This window comes from Diadema antillarum, unplaced genomic scaffold (genome assembly GCF_040938485.1).
Source record: "Diadema antillarum isolate AM-2024a unplaced genomic scaffold, OU_Dant_1.0 seq00000248_RagTag, whole genome shotgun sequence".
Lineage (NCBI taxonomy): Eukaryota > Metazoa > Echinodermata > Echinoidea > Diadematoida > Diadematidae > Diadema > Diadema antillarum.
Window position 1 is genome coordinate 1,682,989 of NW_027271292.1, and position 21,174 is coordinate 1,704,162.

Consider the following 21,174-nt stretch of genomic DNA (forward strand, 5'->3'; position numbering starts at 1 on the left):
AGATGTAAATATTGCACTTGTCCCTAACTTGTACTATATCAAAACGGCTTTTTAAGATGATGTTTTTGTTGGTTGACGAATAGAACATGAAACTATATAGGCCTCAGCGCCGCCAATTAACCTGTAATCTGTAGTGGGGTTTCTCATATATTTACGATTCAATACATGGGCCTATTTCTTTCCAGTATAGTAAAACTTGACTTAACCCCCCCCCCCAAAAAAAAAAACACAAAAAAACAAAAACAAAACAAAACAAAACAAAACAAACAACTACAAATTTATGCACTCTAAAAAATCCCGAGTCAGAACTGACCCCGAACTGGGTCCGTTGGGGTCATACACCGTTCCGGGTCAGAAATGACTTGGAATTTGGTCATGAAGACCCCGAATGTGGTCACCCTGACCCAATTCATGACTCTGAATGGGTCATATCTGACCCCATATTCTTGTCATTTCTGACCCGGAACGGTGTGTGACCCCAACGGACCCAGTTCCGAGTCAGTTCTGACTCGGATGTTTTTAGAGTGTATATGTTATTACCTCTAATGATTATTTTGGTATGGGAATATGCTTAAACCTGTAGCTCTATTTCATACTGGCCCTACATGAAAAAAAAAAAAAGATTATAAGGGCATGTCATCATCCTCGCTCATTTAGGAATATTCATATAAGGACTGCATGAACTTTCAAAAAAAAAGTAAAAGAAAGAACTTGAAGAACTTACAATAAGGTGTCATGAACCGACTTCATTTCTTATCTGATTTTTGTCATTTTTATGTTAGGAATATTTTTTTTTCTTTCTTTTGAAGTTTATTTATCTTTGCGTGGGTTTCCCCTTTAAAAGGGTATTCCAGACGATTTTCAAAATTTCACATCATGCCCAACATTCATATAGCATAAGAAACCAATACTCGAAAACCTTAAACAAATCACACTTAACAATGTTGATGACATAGGAGACTCACATTTCAGAAATGCCAGTGCAACTCCACCGCTTGCTTGTTGGTAGAATCTGTAATGCATGCCTTCTTCTATTGTTCTGTTCTGGCGGGCCCAACTCATGCATTATTCTTATTAATGGTGAGGCTGCTATGTCATCATATCCTTGTTCATTCAAATTTGCTACAGATTTTAAAAAACAAGAAATTCAAAATAGATCAAAATAAATTCTGAAACACTGTACTCAGTAGGCCTATAACTAATTTACAGTTGTTTAGTGACGTAAAAGTCAAGCTGAAAATCACCCGGAGTTCTCCTTAAATTATTTCCTCAAGTCTTCTAATATTTACCCGGTATTGTTCCCCCCCCCCCCCCAAAGTTACTTCATCTCGAACAAATTTCTGAGTTTATTGTCATCTTAAAGATTGAGATCAGACATCAAATTGATACGTTATTATTTTGATAACATTGAATCCGTTTCCTCTTGATATGTCGATCTGTACAATCGGCAATGGTTGGTAATTATAAAATATATACTCGTATACTTCAGTCAGTTTCAGACGCCCGATTTCCACTAGTGCACTGGGTCGGTCGCCCCATTGTCGACTACTACTTAGTAAATCAAGGGGTGCCCCTTTTCAATATAAAAGCGGTCTACTAGAGAACCTACCTCAGTTCTGTTTTTAACCATAAAAAGAGATAAATCTGCAATCAAAATACCATACATTTATAATTGGATTTAAATTATTTATTAAAGTACATATCATATTACCTTTAACCAATTTATAGCTGATATCTGGTATATTATTTTTGATTTGAGAAAACCCGTGCAAATATAGGTGTTCGTTTTCAACTTCCGTAAATTCCCGAACGCTTTACCGATCATGGCCATGGGTTCGGTACAGTGGTTCGGTTTATTTCGCCGCGTTTTGTGTACAGACGTAGCATGCATGCAGCAATGGTAGCAGCTAGTTAGAGACCGTCGTACACAGGCCTGTACGTGGGGGATTTTGCTGTCCATGTTAGCTTGGTGCGGACCAAACAGAAGGACGAACATTGAGCTGATACTACTCTGTAATAAACTGTGAGTAAAATTCGGCAAAATGATTCCTATTCCTCAGATAAGCTCCAGGAATGTAACGCAGTCATTACGCATGTTAGACTAAACATCCAGCCAAGCGCGTGCGCATGGGGTGTGTACTGTAACGTTAGATCCATGGTATGGTACATAGGCCATTGGCCATTGCAGTCCGGGAAACTCGCTCATGAGGACCGCTCTTCTTCTTCTTCTTCTTCTTCTTCTTCTTCTTCTGATTAAGTCTGCCTCCTTCAGTAGACTGAAGATTCTTGCAGAATGGTGCTATTTACATTATAATACAATTTATTTACAGATATTTACAAGCACATAGAAAATATGACGAAAATAACTAGCCACTGATGTGATCAACCGTTAGACGGTTTCGAAATGATCCCACAGATGGCGCTGAAACAATTTCTGACGACAGGGAATTCCAGTTCCTTACAGTTCTTGGGAAGAACGAATGGCGATGCGATTCAGTTCTCGAATATGGTACCTGATAGGAGTGTGGTTGCGAGGCTCTCGTCAACTGAGTAGCCTGTTTGATAATATAGTCCTGTGCTGAAAGAGGTGTAAGATTATTGTGTATTTTGTACATCATTTATTAGCCTGTCATTTTCTCTGCGCTGTTCCAGAGTGGTCCAATTAAGTTCTTGTAGCATTTTGGTGACACTCGAGGTGTTATGATAGCGATTTAAAGTGAATCGCGCAGCTCTTCTCTGGACCATTTCCACTTGGTGGATTAGGTTCTTGGTACAACTGTAGATGGATCCCGAACTGTGGAAGCATACTCAACAATTGGTCGAACCAACGTTTTGTAAACTGTGGCTTTAACATCAGAAGATTTTATGCGAAGATTGTGTCTAGAAATGCAAGCACGTTATTGGCTTTATGCACTTGTCAATGTAATGACGCACCACACTACCCCCGGACATGGGTGCGTCATGGTCATTTTTTGACTGACCACACGGGGTTTTTGACGGACAAAACGCTGCAAGTGACGAACACCACAGTCACTTTTTTGACGGACAACATGTTGAAAGTGACGCACACCTCGGTCACTTTTTTGACGGACATCCTCGGTACATATGACGCACCCCCGTAAATACTGAAACGATTTTTGCATACGTTTTATTCAAGCAATTTCATTTTCTTTTGGTTCGTAAACATAATTTGTAAAAGTTTCGGCAAGTTTCCCTTACCATGGCCCTGTATGCACTTGTCAATGTAATGACTCACCCCACTACCCCCGGACATGGGTGCGTCATTTCCTCGTTTGGTCCGTCAAATTTGTGACCCAGGTGTGCGTCATTTTACCAGCTATGTCCGTCAAATTTTTGACCGAGAGGTGCGTCAAAATCCCATCATTGTCGTCAAATTTTTGACCGAGGGGTGCGTCATGGTACGTCACTTGGCTATGGAAAATAACACGCATTATTCTGAACCGAGGGGTGCGTCATGGTATGCACTTGGCTATGGAAAACTGCACGCATTTTTGCACGCTACCAGTACCGGATACACGTACGTACCGCGAGTGAATTTACAGTGAGCGCGATCCCGCGGCAAGTGAAAATCAAAGTCGGGAATCGTTTTGGAGTAGGCCTAAGAGGGAAAAATGCTTGCCCGAATCTGGCAAGCAAATGACTTAAAAGCCACCCTTTCTCCTCACATTTTCTTTCCAACAAACTCATGAAATCACGCATACTCAATCTCAAGCCAGACGGACTGTTTAGCGATATAACGATTTCAACCTCACAGTACTAAATAGTAAAATCAAAGATCGTATACGGAATTCCGTATACGATCTTTGGTATACCGTTGCGTGGTGCGTACTGCGCGTACCTGCAGTAGCAGGCAAGTCGAGTGTTAGTGGTGCGCGACTCGCTCGCTAACGCTGTGCAATTCGCAAGTGAGCAGCGTGCTCGTTATTCCTCATCGAACGTACATCGTCCATGTGTTGCATTCAACCGGACTAGAAATGGCCGCGCACATACAGCGCATCTGCAGACAAGTCATATGTATGGCCAGGTGACTATGGATTGCATGCACACGTTGATTATACATTCGGAATATCGTAGCAGCAGAGTGATGTACGGTGAATGACGGTACGGTGCTTACAGGGCCAGGGTAAGGGAAACTTGCCGAAACTTTGACAAATTGTGTTTACGAACCGAAAGAAAATGAAATTGCTTGAATAAAGCGTATGCAAAAATCCTTTCAGTATTTACGGGGGTGCGTCAAATGTACCGAGGATGTCCGTCAAAAAAGTGACCTAGGTGTTCGTCAAAAACCCCGTGTTGTCCGTCAAAAAAGTGACTGTGGTGTTCGTCAAAAACCCCGTGTGGTCCGTCAAAAAGTGACTGTGGGGGTGCGTCAAAAACCCCGTGTGGTCAGTCAAAAAATGACCATGACGCACCCATGTCCGGGGGTAGTGGGGTGCGTCATTACATTGACAAGTGCATAAGCACCGTACCGTCATTCACCGTCCCGTATATCATGCTGCTAGCTGCTACGATATTCTGTACAGTAGTAGTATGTATTCTGTGCATGCAATCCATACATGACAATCACATGTGTGCAGATGCGCTGTGTGTGCGCGGCCATTGCTAGTGCGGTGGATGCATGCATACTGCAGCGCAGCTGGTACACACCACGCCACGGCATTCGATTCCCGCTCGAGTAACTACGTACCTGTACATACAGCCTAGTCGCTGTACGTAGAGATTCGCACAGCTAACGACAGCGTCGCGCGTCTGGTCCGCGAGCAGAAAATGGCATGCGGCAGGCAGTTCTTCTGCTGCCGCTTCTTTTACTGTCAAAAATTCGCCTTTGTCACCACAGAACATTATTTAGACGCACATTGTATTGGAATGTAAACGAACTTTCTTCGATAGCAATGTGTGTTGGTGTTGCATCGCAATATGCAATAGGCACTAAGTGTTCGACAGTAAAGGTTGAACTAAGCTGTTACATCGCTGAACAGTCCCTGGTTTGAGATTGAGTATGCATGATTTCATGGGTTTGTTGGAGGGAAAATGTAAGGAGAAAGGGTGGCTTTTAAATTATTTGCTTGCCAGATTCTGGCAAGCATTTTTCCCTCTTATTCCAAAACGCTTCCCGACTTTGATTTTCACTTGCCGCGGGAAAGCGCTCACTGTAATTTCACTCGCGGTACGTGTATGCGGGACTGGTAGCATGCAAAAATGCGTGCAGTTTTCCATAGCCAAGTGACGTACCATGACGCACCCCTCGGTTCAAAATAATGCGTGTTATTTTCCATAGCCAAGTGACGTACCATGACGCACCCCTCGGTCAAAATTTTGACCAACAATGATGGGATTTTGACGCACCCCTCGGTCAAAAATTTGACGGACAAAGCTGGTAAAATGACGAACACCTGGGTCACAAATTTGACGGACCAAACGAGGAAATGACGCACCCATGTCCGGGGGTAGTGGGGTGAGTCATTACATTGACAAGTGCATTATTGACAGTATTGTTGATGTGTTGGGTCCACTTCAAATCAGAAGTGATGGTTACACCCAAGTACTTCACGGATTCAACAGATTCAAGAGGGGCGTTATTTAGATGATACACGTGTTGCACCTTTCTTCTTTTCCTGGATATTGTCAAAACCTTACACTTATCTGTGTTCAAATCCATCATCCATTTTTTCGCCCAGTCACCAATTTTGTTTAAGTCCTCTTGAAGATTTTGCGTATGATGTTGATTGTCGATGGTCATTTAGGAAATTGCATCATCGGCAAAAAGGCGAACCTTTGACGCGAGACCATCAGGCAAGTCACTGATGTAAAGCAGAAAGAGGCAAGGCCCAAGAACCGACCCTTGAGGCACTCCAGATCCCACCGCTATTGGAGAAGATTTAACACCATCCAAAACGACCCTCTGACTTCTTCCATTGAGAAAACTTTGAATCCATTTCAGATTTTTCCCCCTGATACGGTAGTAGTCCAGTTTACGTAAAAGCCGCTCATGTCCAGCCTTGTCAAAAGCTTTTGAGAAATCCATGATTAGAACATCCGTTTGACACCCTGCATCCAAGTTCCTGTGTAAATCGCTTGTGAAACCAAGTAATTGTTGTTCACATGACATGTTCTTACGGAAGCCATATTGCAAGGGAAAAATGATGTTATTTTCGTTCCCGTGCTTCATAATTTTGCTGGCTAAAACGTGTTCCATTAGTTTGCAGCAAATACATGTCAGCGAAATGGGGCGGTAGTTTACAGGAGTATGTTGTAGATCGATTACCTTTCTTGTAGACTGGTACAACATTTGCTTCACGCCAATCATTTGGTATTTCACTTAATTCATATGACAACCGGAATATATTGCAAAGAATTGGAGCCAGAATTTTTGCCAGCTGCTTCAAGACTCGTGGAGTTATACCATCCGGTCCAGGGGCCTTGTATATCTTCAAACCACAAAACAACTTTTCTACACCCTTTGATGTAAACAAAATATCCTCCATTTCTTCAAAGTCTGAGGTTTCCGGTAGTAAGTCATTCGGTATGGGAGTTTCCTTGGTGAAAACACTTTTGAACTGTTGGTTCAATGCTTCAGCTTTTGCAATCGGATCAGTGATCGTAATACCATCACTTTTCAGTTCTCTTATTCCTGTATTATCAGTCCTGTTGTGTTTGATGAAGCCCCAAAATCTCTTCATACTCTCAAATTCTGTGGTATCTTCATCGATAGAAAAGAGAGATTCCACATAATTCCAATAAGCCCTCCTTAGCTCCTGTTGCAGTGATTTCTTAATTGCTTTCAACTCTTCCTCCAATTGAAAAGGGACTACCCCGTGGTTTCTCAATTTCATGTTCCGACTTTTTTTGTTCAACCTATCTCTCCTTTTGATCAACCTTTTAATCTTGTTTGTAATCCAAGGAATTTCATTCTTGTTGGATGTCATCTTATGTAGAACAAACTCTGTCATTCCCTTCTCTATTCCATTCTTGAACATAACCCAAGCCTCATTCACTGAGCAAAAGTCAAGCTTATCTTCAATTTCCTTGCCTACACCTTGCATGAAATCAGCAAATTTCTCCCAATCCGCTTTGCTGTAGATGTTGATTTTCCTTCTTACTAGCTTCTGGCGAGTTGGACAACCAGCAATCGTGAGAAGTGGGCAATCATGATCTGAAATGCCTGGTACAACTGAGACATCGGTGACTAACGTTGGATTATTTACTAGGAATAGATCAAGGACGTTTTCTTTCCTGGTTGTTTCCTTAACTACCTGCGTTAACCCATGGTCATCAAGCATAGAACCAAAAGCATGATGAAGCGCTGGGTGATGACATGCTTTCACCTGTCATGCTCTCCCGTACTAAGAGGACTGCCCCGCCTCATGTGGACCCCGGGGGTTCCTCATACGGACCTCGGGGGAAGTCCTCAAGTGGACCCCTATTCACTTTTCATTTCACATCTGACGTATAATTGTCGCAACTTTGCTCGGTGATTTTTTGTTACACACACATGTCCACTATCCATGATGAAGAGAAGAAAAAAATCCTATCTGTTTTTTTCTTTAAAAATCGAGTTTTAATCAACCGATGCAGAGCGCCCATCAAAACACGGGCGCCAGCGTGTTCGCACAATGCCAGACTGCCGCACCTAGCGGCCTGATCCGTCGAAATATTTTCGGTGCTTTTTTCTGCGGCTCGCACATCTCCGCGCGCGAATCAGCCTCGTGAAGCTGAAGTCTGCAACTGACATCTTTTTACACAAATTTGTAATGAGAAAAATGAAATCAGTACTAACCTGATCTTGTGCATATATTCCAAATTACTATTCCACACTGATAAGAGTAGGTGGGTACTCTAGTTTGTTAGCAAACTAATCACTTTGTAGGTATGACGAGTTCAGGATTTTTTCTTCTTTTCATCATGGATAGTGGACATGTGTGTGTAGCAAAAAATCACCGTGCAAAGTTGCGACAATTTATACGTCAGATGTGAAATGAAAAAGAAGTGAATAGGGGTCCTCTTGAGGACTTCCCCCGGGGTCCGTATGAGGAACCCCCGGGGTCCTCATGAGCGGGTTTCCCGGACTGATTGCACGGCCCATGACACATGAATGGCTGGATTACTGTCGTGTGACTGTGAGTATGTACGACCCCACGAGTGTGACTACAACGTCTAAAGCGTCTAGCGTTAACTTAGAGTCTAGATGATCTGGATACCCCTAGATCTATCTACTCTAGATCTAGGCCCTACTGATGTAAATTTACTGTTGATCTAGATGGAGTAGGTCTAACCAAGTGAGGAAGTAACTATACACAGCCCAGTCACTGTACATGGTACGTCGCGACAGGGCTGTATGGGCGGGACCACCAACCACTAGGAGAGCGACGTAATCGGATTCCGATAGCTTTGAATTTTGATACTTAAGATCATTTTTGTCACCTCAAACTCATCTAATATACTCTTCAATAATGAGACTCCATATCTATGCTATCAGTGTTCAAATGTACGTTATGAAACTTACTGAAATTGATCATCATATCCAGCATGTCCACACGGTACACAATCTTTCACGCCAGGCCAAGTTTAGATATCGGGTGGTCACGTGATGTGAATGCCCTTTCAAAAGGTCGTGCTGTCGACCGTGCTGCTACACTCAAGCAGCGCACGCACGCATAAGATCTTGTTCAACAATTTCAACGCACACGCCGCGCGCTCGCTCTGGAGCACTTCCAGTCACGCATGCGCATAATTCGCAGAGGTCAAGGCACCATTTTGAATCCTGCAACGACGAACCCCGACGGTCAGGAATTGCGCCAGAAAGTGTCATTTATTTGTTCCACGGACTTATCGCAAGTGGTCTCCATGGACCCAGCGTGGCGAACTATTCTTCTGTAATAGAAACATGCATTTAACGTGAGTAAAGTATTCTGTTTAAAGAAGAAAAGTATACATTTTCCTAAGTTTTGTAGTTGTGTTGAGGTTCCTCACTTTGAGGCTGCATGCCTCGCTCGTCAGACGCTGTTTTCGCATAGCGTAGTAACAGCGTCTGGTCGGGCTAGTGAGGAAGATGAATTGAAGAAAGTGAACCCATCATCCCTACAAAGTGATTGGTTTGCTAACAAACTGGAGTCCCCACCTACTCTATTAGCGTGGAATAGTAATTTGGAATATATGCACAAGATCAGGTTAGTTCTGATTTTATTTTTCTCTTTACGAATTTTTGTAAAAAGATGTCAGACTTCAGCTTCACGAGGCTGATTCGTGTGCGGAGAGATGAGAGCTGCAGAAAAAAGCACCGAAAATATTTAGTCAGATCATGCCGCTATGTGCTGCAGTCTTGCATTGTGCGAACACGCTGGAGCCCATGTTTTGATGGGTCACTCTGCATCGGTTGATTAAAACTCGATTTAAAAAAAAAACAACAGAATTTTTCTTCTTTTCATTGTGGACAGTGGACGTGTTGCCTACTGCCGTCAAAAATATGAGTGGTTGCTTCTATGTTGCATATTTGTGACTTGTTTGTATAAAACTATAACATACCTGGTACACTACACATCTAAATTCTGATGTTTTGACTCGAGCTGAATGTTCCAGAGTCTGTTTAGATTTACAGAATAATGGCACTTTCGTAATTCATTTAATTGTTGAGCACATGTCTTTATATGTAAATGAACTCTCTATTCTCATACTTTGTTTTCCCCCATCATATCTGCAGGGCATCTGAGCAAATTACCCAGGCCCAGGGGAGCATCTACTGGTAGAACCACTCCTTTATTAGAGTTCTAGACTTCTATTCATCATCCACCATGTCAGATGACGATGGATACGTTGTCAGAGCCAGAGGCTTACCATGGTCTACCACAGCAGAAGAAGTTGTCAATTTTTTTGGAGGTGAGTGTAGCTACAATGTATCCTCATATCTCATGTCCACCACCATGGTACTTTCACGAGAAAAAAAGAAAAAGAAAAAGAAAATCCTGACCCTGATGTCAGTGGCAGCAATTCAAGGGTGCGTTTGAGTGCTCTTCCAAAGCAGACTAGACTGCACCATACCCACGCCAGTAGAGCCCTTTAATGCTTTTAAAGTGTACCGTACCGTACTACAGTGAGCCAAAAGTGGACCATTTCCTGATGTAATCCAAAAGCATGAAGTATGCTTTCTCTACAGTGTTCTCGCATGCTCCAAATCTGGTATGTTAAGGTACGGTACACATTGGATCGGTTCACTTTGGTCTGCTTTTGAGCACTTGAATGCAGCCCATGCTTGGTGTGATGCCTATACCTCTGTTTGCTACACCTTTGTGTATTCCACACTTCATTTCCTTGCAGTGTTTGGGTAAACTTGATTACAAGCATGTTGAGCAGAAGAAACCCTGAAATAGTACACAGTTTCGAAAGTATATACATGTCACACTCTATAGTTTTGTATGGAACGACATATTGAAGATATCTATTTCATGAAAGAAAAAAAGAATAAACATTCATCACAATTATTGCTATCAATTATTGATCAATTGATTTTTGAATTTGATTGTCAGTTTATCCCACTGTTTTTTGGGACTGTAGGTATTATTTCTTTGCTTTGCTCTCATTCTTCCTCCAGATTGTAACATACTCGGCGGGACGAGTGGGGTAAAATTCACATATGTCAGCGGTGGTAGACCCTCTGGGGAATGCTTCGTGGAGTTTGAGTCAGAAGAGGACCTTGAAGAGGCCATGAAGAAGGACAAGAAATACCTGCAGAAGAGATATGTGGAAGGTGAGTGGAGTAATGGAGTCTTAGGAAAAGTCATGAATGGTGATTGACATTCTCCAGTGTGGTGGCAAAGTGTGTTGTTTGCCAGAAAACTCTGCCATATAACTTGTCTTTGATGATACTGAAGTTGAAGCGATATGAAATGCACAATTATCATCTGCGATGAAAATGGCAAAGTATTAGAATCCTAGCAGTCCAAATCTGAGAGAAATAAAGCAAGTCACTTTACAAAATTGGAAGGTAATTCACTTTGTACAAAAGAAATGATGTGCATTTTAGATAGGTAATTTCCAGCATGTACGATATAACCCAAACCATTCATGTGCAGGTAATTGCTTATGTATGAAATAGACATTGCTGTCATGATGACTACCTTTACAGAGTAAGTGTCATTCCCTGTTTTGTAATCTTTTTATTATGTTTTTCCAGTATTGCCAATTACGTGCTTGAAAATAGGAGAAGATAAAATAATTGTGTTAAAATAAAAATCACAACTTTTTGTGTTACGTATAAACACACACCAATCTGTTCTTTGTGCAGTCTTCAAATCCAAGAGGAGTGAAATGGAGTGGGTTACCAATCGCAGTTCTGGGACTGACAACGATGGCTTGGTCAAGCTTAGGGGTCTTCCCTTCAGCTGCTCAAAGGAGGAAATTGCACAATTCTTCAGTGGTATGTTAAGCATGTCTGATAACATGCATACAAATTAATGCATAAATAAATCCACCAGAGAGGCCAGGAAGATAATAGTCAAAGTGAAGAAAAGGATTCACCAAATTTATTCTCAATTTTTCCCCCAGAAATGTGCCCCGTATGGAATAGAAATAAATTTTATGCGGGTATTTCCATGAAAAAAGTAATTTGTATTATTTGGGGTCACATATGACATGATCAATATGGGATGATTATTACAGATTATATACAGTAGGAAAGGTAAAGTTTGATTACAAATCTATCATGCAGATATTCATCGAAACTGCGGTAATATAAACACCATCATTTGCATAATTTTTTTTTTCTTTTTTTCGGGGGGGGGGGGGGGGGGACCTATGGACGAGACAATTGTATGTTCTGCAAGTGGAATATTATTTACTTCTATTTATGACGTCAGCAGTGATGCCAACTGTGTTGTGTGTTCTTCAGGTAGTGAATGTAATGGTTGTGAGATTGAATGATTCATTGTTGAAAATTCAGGAACCCCACTGGGAAACATAGATTTGGGGGTTTGCTGTATGCGATAAAACAAGCAAGTAGGTTAATATTTTAAATCTGTGTTGAAATATATTTTTAGCCAGCTGTACCAGATGCATGAGCAAAAATGTGGAAATGAGTGTTATGAGTGATGTTTAGATGGCACATACAATGTAATTTGGACATCTCTTTTGTTATTTTTTTTAGATAAACTTGCAGGATACTACTAGTCATAGTGTTTAAAAGAAGCTAAAATAACTGTGAACAAATGCATGAACAGAAACAGCGTACCCTTTGCTTAGAATAAAAGAAGTAGATCCATGATTGACAAGATCAAGAGAGATCTTCAAATGAAATTAGAGTTCACAGGAATTACATAATATATTCAACAGAGGAAGGAACCCTATCAGTTGCTGTTATCTTCAAAGGAAAGTTACAATTGTATATTCCAAGCATGTTTTTGATGCATTTTTCCCCCCTCCAGATTATGAACTCTAATTTCAGTTACAACTTTCCAGTTGTCTGCAGATAAAAAGAGTAGAGAGATGAAGATAGTGTTGATATCTTGTCAAGAAGACAAGTAAATCACCAATTAAATTCTTTAGTGTTGTTGCTGCATTGAAGAGTAAAGTTTTAAACTGATGGTAAGAAAACACCAAGTTTTATCCCCACCCTAGAGAGCATCAGTGACAGACCCCTTCCCCTAAGAAAGAAATAAGCTAAAATGAAAAAACACCACCAAAAGCATAATAGCAACACCCATATAAATGTGTAAAAATGAAGTCCCCATTAAATTGGCCTGAAAGAGAGAAGCATTTTTGTAAGGTGAATTGGCTTATTTAGTCCATTAATGAGAACCGCGTTTGCATACAAAATTGAGTCCTCTTGAACTAGAGTACACATGTAAATGTACTCTGGCATATGCAAGGCAGTGCCATGTGCTAGATTACCTGTGATAAGTTATTGAAGATGTCAATACCGTTTTGTCTTCCGCCGCTTATTTGATATTGACCAGTGTATGTCCATTCCTTGTGCCTTCTTCTCCCTCTTGCCCCCATTTTACTTGGGTTGGTGGTGCCTGGGCGACCACTCTCCCCCACGCACACGCACCTCTTGCGCGAAATCCCGATTGGGTCGGGCTACTCTAATGGGGACGGTTCTCGAACCGCGCACATCTGGGGCTCCTCCTTCCTCCCCCTCTCTCTCCGAAACCGACCGGGACGATGGCGTCGGCGGCAACGAACCGCGGGGTTGGTGTTTTTTGGCGGGATGATTGTGCGGTGAAGGGTTGACGATACAAGCGAATGGGATTACGCTGCCAACAGACTACGATGGCCGCATGACGGGAGAGGCCTTTGTGCAGTTTGCCTCAAAGGAAATTGCAGAAAAGGCTTTATTGAAACACAAGTCACATATGGGTCACAGGTGGGAATAGAGCACTGGTGATATGGTATGGCTGGTTCATAGATGTTGCTAGATGTGTGTCATATAAAGCAGGGAGGTTTCTATCCTCTTGTGGTCTCTACCCTTTATTTTCTAGTCTACAGCTTAAAACATAACTCTTTGTGTATGCACAGAGCACAGATGCCAGAGGGCTATGAAATTAAACGTGGGATCAAGACAAGACCAAATTTAGTTTTCTTTTATCTCTTTCTTTTGAATCTAAACATCTCCTTTAGAAATTATCATTTTTTAATGGGCATTTTTGGCATGTGAATGATTTGGGTAAGTGGGTTTGTGGTATATCTTGTTCAGAAGTAAATTTATTTATTACTGCAGTTTTTAACATTGGCTTCCCCAGGTTTGGATGCAAATCTTTGTTATTAAGCAACATTTGGCAATTTTTGATGAAAACTTGATGCCACTACTTACACCCTTTTCTTAAATGTATACAAACCATGAAATGATACCATGGGAGTTTGTATCCCTACCTAAGAACAAAACAAAACACTCAACTACAAGTAGCTGGACTTTTAGAATACTATGATGAATGTTACTAATATTACCTTTGCTTTTTCATGTTTTTCAATGTGTTTTACTGCATTTTAATTCTTGCACATTTTTTTTTTTTTTTTTAAAATTTAGTATTTCACGAAGAATGTAAGTTAGTAATCCAAGATACAACAGTGTTGACCTATAGAGATTTCCATGTGGTGACTCTTTGGCCCTTGGAAGCAACAGAAAATGTACTGTTTTTAAAAAGAATAATAAAATAAATTGGAAAAAAAACCTTCACATGGAACAACAATGAAACATCTGAAATAAGTAGTCTATAATCAGCTATCAGGCGAGAGCGAAATGTCAATTGGGATGCTTTTTTTCAGCATCATCACTTGGATGGATTATTTTTCTCATTTTATTCTGCTTGGGTACTTAGTGTGATTGTTCTTTTTTTGTTTTTGTTTTTTGTTTTGTTTTTTGTTTTTTGTTTTTTGTTTTTGGCTGAGAGGGTAGATAAGGGACAAAAGTGTCCTTATGGGATAATTTAAGACAGTGGCATGGCGTTGTATGTATGATGAAACCACTGTAGATAGGGTGAGGCCATTACTCCATTTTGACACCACTTGACCTCTTCATTGTGTTCACCAGGTACATTGAGGTGTTCAAGAGCAACCAAGATGAGGTGAAAAGATTGTCTAATCCAGGCAGATCGAGGCCTGGAATGAATCGACCAGGCCCGTATGACAGGTACTCTGGTGGAGGACCTGGGGGCGGCTTCTCCCGAGGCCGCATGCGAAACTCTGGCTTTGAGAGGAGGTATGGAGGTAGTGGTGGAGGCGGCAGAGGTGGAGGAGGAGGAGGTGGCTATGGAGGTAAGCTCCGTGTTTCTACGACAACAATGAAGAAAACAGATTATAAACACGAAAATCTAACCTTCACAGAGACTCCAACTCTCCCGTTTTCGACGGGAGATCTCCCGCCGAAAACCCATTTTTGCAAAATCTCCCGTTCTCCCGTTTGAGATTTAATTTCTCCCGTCCTGGCTCAATGTCTCCCGTTGGAAAGGATTTCTTACTTATTGCTATAGTATGTTGCAAAAATAAGCCTTAGATAGCACCAGAGAGCATCTATAACCCTAGGAACTTCGCCCATCGCACACATAAACTTGGGTCTCCCGTTTGCTAGGGGTTTCAGGCGGGAGAATCTCCAGATCAGAAGGTGCTTGGAGTTGGAGTCTCTGCCTTCATGTCAGTTATTTTTATCTGTTCTGTAGATGTTTTTAGATTATTCTTTTCTGATTCCATTATATTGGAAGTAAAAAGAAGTTACACTGCTCGATATATGTGATTTCAATTACATCCAAGAAAAACAGTGCCTGCTACCCAGGGCCGTCTATTTGCTGGTAGGATATTTTCTGTATGGAATCAACTAGAAAAAATAAAACAAATGTCTTCATCACTGCACTTACATTGGTGGATAATAATGAAAGTGAGTTAAAAGTACGAGCATAGCGATTTTGTTTAACTATGACAAAGCTTTGACAATATGGATTTCTTGTCCTTATCAAATTAGGCTATGGCTATGATGATGACTTCAACTATGGCTTTGGTGGTGGTTTCAATAGCGGGGGAGGAGGTGGCGGAGGCTTTGGCAGTGGTGGAGGATTTGGAGGTAGCAGTGGGCGGGGCAGTCGAGGAGGTGGAGGAGGAGGAGGCGGAGGAGGAAGAGGAGGATGGGGTGGTGGTGGTGGAGGTGGTGGCGGACCACAGCCACTCTTTTCTCAAGGGAGGGGTAAGATATTTAACACAATTTTTAGTATGTGAATTAGACTTCTTACTCCTGTATATCATGCATTTATTTTTGGACATATTCTTTTATGATATGTGTATCTGAAAGGTGGCAACTAATATAGCTGCACAAACTTGAAATCTTTTTTCAGATTCAAGGGAGAAAAGTACAGACAATATCATAAGTAATATTGGTAATTTTCTTCTTAAGCCAAGCCAGAGATTCCTCCAATCAAATTGAACTTAGATAGCATTTCTTTTCATGAATTCTTAAATTTTATCTTTAATTCTGTCTTTGCATATATTTATCTTTAGACTTCCCTTTAACAAAATTCACAATGCCCATCCATATTTGCAGTTTCCCCTCCCCTCCTCTCCTCCCCCTCCTCCCCTCCCCTCCTCCTTCCCCCCCCCCCCCCAAAAAAAAAAAAAAAGATTAGAGAGAAAATATATATGTACATAATATTAACTCTGTTGCCGTATAAAGGTAAATGTTTATGTAGTCCAAAGAAAATAAAATATTGTAGAAAAGTTAACCTGGGGTAGTGTAATGAAATTGTTGCATTGAGTTAAAAATCAATCGAAGAGTTTTTTGCCCACAAATGATGACTTATATATTTCAGACAAGAATCCCAAATTTGGACTTGTCTCAAAATGAAGAGGTTTCTCTTAGTTTTTCCTGTTCAATTCCTCATTCTCAGTTCACATAGAGACATCCATCCTGTATTGGCATCATTTATATTGATTTGGTAATGATACTCTACATGGTTACTTGTAGGTAGACTACTTCTATTTACATAACAGCCTAATACAGAACCTGTGTGTACTCACAGTCTGTTGTATCAAGAAAGATTTCCATACATGTGCAAACCAATGATTTTATATTTTACTCTAAATATGTAAAAAGCTGTATGTCACGCAGAGTTCCCTTTGATTTCACCTTGGTTGTAATTAAATCCTGACTTGAAGAAGGAGATAGCTGAAAACATCAAAATGCTAATGGTAGTGCATTTTGGATGAGGTATTGGCCATACAAATTTAATTTGCATTTTAGTGTTTAGGAGAAACCCCAATGGGTATTCATTTCTTTATAGAGCTTTCCATCTCACAATTCTTGCATAGAATTCATGTAGATTTAAAGCCTAGTGTAGCTTGCAAGTTTCTGTTATGCATCCACATAAAACGCCAAGAAAGGTTCACACACCCATTAACCGTTGCACTGATATCTTTTTGATACCTCAAGGTGACTTCCGACGTGGGTTTGGAGGAGGAGGAGGAGGAGGAGGAGGTGGAGGAGGAGGAAGAGGAGGTGATATGGGAGGGAGTGGAGACTATGTGTCCATGACTGGTCATTCCATTCATATGAGAGGACTGCCATTCAGTGTCACTGAGCAAGATATCAAAGAAGTAAGTACACTGAGCCTCAAGGAATATGATTTTAGAGTGAAAATTGTTTAAAAAGTTACAGACTACAATCTTTTAGTGATGTAATCGATTGTCTGTTTTAAGTGTACTAGAATGTGTTTTTAGAATTAAGCATTAGCATGTTTATTAGAATTTATTCAGAATGTATTAGAATATACTTAGATATATACTTAGAAAACTAATTTCAAATAAGAAAGAAAATATTGTTTGATTGAGATTTTAGTTGACTTAGTAGGCTGGGATGATAATTATAAAAAAATCCTTATTGCTCAATTTGTGCAACTTATTTCATGAAATGGTGGTACGTATGAGAAGGTGGCCCACACATGGAAATGTTGCATTTTTATCATGTTTCATACTATAAATCCCATTAACAGTGCACTCAATTGAGACAAAGTTATCTTTCAATTACACCTGTTGAGTTCTTCAATGCACTCATTGAGACAAAGTTATCTTTTTATTACACCTGTTCAGTTCTTCCATGGCAGTGCCATGCCATGCAATATAATGATCCATGAACTGAATGGCAAGCGTAACGGCTTCGCTGACGTGGACTTCCGCAGTCATGAGGAGGCCAAGGCAGCCATGAAGAAGGACAGGAACAACATCGGCAGTCGCTATATTGAGCTCTTCCTCCACTCAGAGGAGAGTGGAGGGCGGGGCTATGGCTCCAGGGGCAGTAGCGGTGGTGGTGGAGGAGGTTATGGTCAGTATCACCATCACAGAGTGGTATCACAAATGTTGTATAACGTCATCTCTATCATCCAAACCTGCAAAGTCTGTATGTCTGTGTTATGGCCATATGATGCATCATGCGTTACCCCGGGGTACAACGTTGTGTAGCGCCACCTCACGTTCACTCGAGGACAGCCGCAGAGAAATGCATGCACTGTGTGTGTGTGTACATAGTCATTCCCATGCCACTGCATGTTATACTATGCATGCATGGCACACTGTACTAGCAATAGCATGTGCTTCAGTGCAGTGCAGTGCAGTGCAGTGCAGTGGCTAGGGCGCGCTAGCTCCAGCACCAAAATAATTTCCACTTTTTGGCAACCCAGGGTACAACCTTTTTTAAAAAATGAATAATTCAACAAAATGGCTGAATTTTATTTGGTACCTCGGGATACCATTTGTGTCATCATATGCACATAACTCGAATGTGTGAATGTGTTTCATTTAGTAAGGATTTTACAAAAACAAAAACAAAGTGTAAAACACCATGCATTCAATCTCTGCAATCATTGAATCTGTCTGCAGGTTGCTAGTTCTGGTTTGTAGCTAACTGTATGAAGATGACATTAGTTTAGTATATGAATTGATGAGGATGAAATTAAATCATGTTCTATGTTCTAATTATTTCTATGTAGATTGGTGAATTTAGGCTGTTGACAAGCCAATTAACATCCATGATTTAGCTTTAGTGACGTGGACAGCATCTGTAGGTCAAAATACAAAATTGTGAAAAGTGTCAATCTTTCTTGTATCAACAGGTGGCTTTGGAGGCCAAGGGGGAGGTGGCGGTGGAAGCTATCGAGATAGTGGAATGGGTGGTAGCTATGGCAGCGGCGGCGGCGGTGGCGGCGGCGGTTATGGTAAGAAAGTGATACTGTTAGTTTTTTCCCCATGTTATCTTAACCAGCTCAGCATCATTGAATTCCCCCTCTCTTTTTGTTATCATTGTTCTTTTTTTTATGGGGGGTGGAGAGGGGTAGGGGGGCTTGTACTCAAGAAGAGGTGCAAGTGTATCAGAATAACATGAAGATAATTCTGTGCCATATTCGTATGTATCAGTATTTACTTATTATTAGTTTTATTAGATAGTGCTGCACAGATATTTTAGAACTTGCTGTATGGAAGTGTGACCACGTACACAGATTAAGATGTCAGATTAGATTCCCCTCGTACAAGAAGTGAGGAGATAGGTATCACTTGCTTGGTTTTATGCTTTGAGAGAGGTGTTTATACAATTCATGAAATTCTTTGAAATGTAACTCTACACTCTTGTCAAAGAATACTTTTTCGTACAGGGATTTTATCTCTCCAATGCAAATGCAAGTTTTGGTTTTTTTCCCCTCGTAAACTGCAAACTCATCTATTTGATTTAACAAGGGGATATAAATTTTCTTATTATATGTCCATTGCTGCAATACAGCTACTACATTAAGGGGAAAAAATCCCTGTCCAATTTGCAATGTATTGCTGCTGAGGTTGTTTGAGATTATTCTATATCCATGTTCTTACTTCCATTAAAAAAAAATGTTCAAGGGATGCTTTGACTGTTTCTCCAATGCTTTGAGAATTACAGTCTTTAAAAAATACTCAATGTTAAGTGGTGTAAAGTACTTAAGTATGGCTGAAATTTTCAGCATTCCAATACAAATGGAACATATTAACTTAGTGAATTTAATCAGCTAGAACTTTAGTCAAGGGCACGTTAAGGTATTTTGTAAATGTTGCAATGATACCATATTGAAAAGTTGACGTTGAGACTGAATACATCTTTTGTTTCTCTTTAAGGTGGTGGTGGCGGTGGAGTACGAGGAGGCGGAGGATTCTACGGCTCCAGCGACAGAGGAGGTGGAATGGGCAACAACTACGGCGGGGGGTTCTAACTTGACACTCAAATAAACCAGCATACCATCTGTCCCACTAAACATTGATCCAGATTACACAAATCTGAAAAAACTAATGTGTCATTTCCAATGTGTTATCTGCCTCCAGTTGGATTGCACTTATTAGCTCGTTATGATTTGATTAGCATACCATCTGTCCCACTAAATATTGATCCAGATCATGCAAATCTGGAAAAACTAGTGTGTCATTTCCAATGTGTTATCTGCCGCTAGTTTGATTTCACTTTTTAGCTCGTTATGATTTAATTACCAATCCATGTGTTTCCTTCTGTGAACACAGTAATCCTTGTCCTGCCTGTTTGGAATATAAAGTTTGAATGTCAAGTTTGGGTAACTTTTCTAAAAGAACTTTAGATTAACTGACATGTTATTGTCCAATGTACAAAGCAGGTTGGGATGACATTCATTTGCTGAGAAAGATTCCTGCATGTAGACAGCAACAAATATATTATTGACCTGGCTCAAAACCTGATTACTTACAAACAAAATACTGTATTCAAATTTTGCTGTTGCAAAAGAATGTGACATGGTTTGCTTGCAGGGCCTACAAACTTTTTTATTTTTTTTTTTTGTGATGTAATTCTTACAGACCATCGGTTTATATCTTGTTAAAGTATCATGATAGGAATTTGGGTACCAATTATTATTTCTTTCGGCACTTTGAGATTAAAGGATTTAAATACCATAGACTGTAATTACTTTTTCAGCATCCCTTGTTAACCCGCAATCCTGTTATTCTCGCTAATTTCTCTTTCTACAGATGTGATTCAGGAAGTTGATGAATTAATGAGAATCAAATAGATTTGTAGGACTTTCAACTATCAGTAATATCCATTGCATTGTACATATCATTGATTTGAATCTAAGAATAGCAACATCAGTGAACCTCATATCTGTGACATGTCAAAAACACCAGCCAATATTATATGCATCAAGTATAATGTCCAAGCATGCAATCTAGTGTCACTATTCTACATGTAAACCCTTTTATAATAATGATGTCATGGCATTCACTCAATAGAGAGGGACATTGTGAGGTATTGTTCATTTGTTGCACACCGCTTTTGATTTGTGTGCCTGAATATGTTGCTTTTTTTGATCAGGATTTGTCTGTGTAGTGGTGTATTTCTTCAAGCAAGTTCTTAAAGGTTGCACAGCACCACATGCGAAGTATCAGATACCACAAGACTTATGTATGTAATTGTACATATGCATGTGGAGTCGTCATTCTGTGTACACTGTATTAGACTTTCAAGGACTTACTTGTTTTCATGTTGATATCTGTCAAGCATAGTCAGAGTTGCCAAGTCTCCCTGATTCTGCAGGATTCTCCCTGAAAATGTCAAAATCTGTTCATGTCTAAATAAGAGAGTATTAAAATCTCCGTGATTTGGGAATTATTTTCGCCCATTGGAATGCATGTAACACACAGATA

At 40.4% G+C, this 21,174-nt stretch overlaps 1 protein-coding gene across 1 annotated transcript; it reads left to right on the forward strand.

Moving 5' to 3' along the window:
- Positions 1-1,884: 1,884 nt before the first annotated feature.
- On the forward strand, positions 1,885-19,983 carry LOC139729609 (heterogeneous nuclear ribonucleoprotein H2-like). Its single transcript, XM_071640536.1, has 11 exons — positions 1,885-2,023; positions 9,719-9,894; positions 10,607-10,762; positions 11,300-11,431; positions 13,237-13,375; positions 14,540-14,721; positions 15,464-15,682; positions 16,922-17,085; positions 17,578-17,809; positions 18,597-18,698; positions 19,624-19,983. The coding sequence occupies exons 2-11, from the start codon at positions 9,810-9,812 to the stop codon at positions 19,716-19,718; spliced, it is 1,506 nt and encodes a 501-aa protein (XP_071496637.1). The 5' UTR covers positions 1,885-2,023; positions 9,719-9,809; the 3' UTR covers positions 19,719-19,983.
- Positions 19,984-21,174: the final 1,191 nt, after the last annotated feature.

Coding starts and splice junctions, on each gene's coding strand:
- LOC139729609 (XM_071640536.1), top strand. CDS start 9,810: ATGTCAGATGACGATGGATACGTTGTCAGAGCCAGAGGCTTACCATGG. Junction 13,376..14,539: donor AAGTCACATATGGGTCACAG/GTGGGAATAGAG, acceptor TGTGTTCACCAG/GTACATTGAGGTGTTCAAGA. Junction 17,086..17,577: donor CTGAGCAAGATATCAAAGAA/GTAAGTACACTG, acceptor ACACCTGTTCAG/TTCTTCCATGGCAGTGCCAT.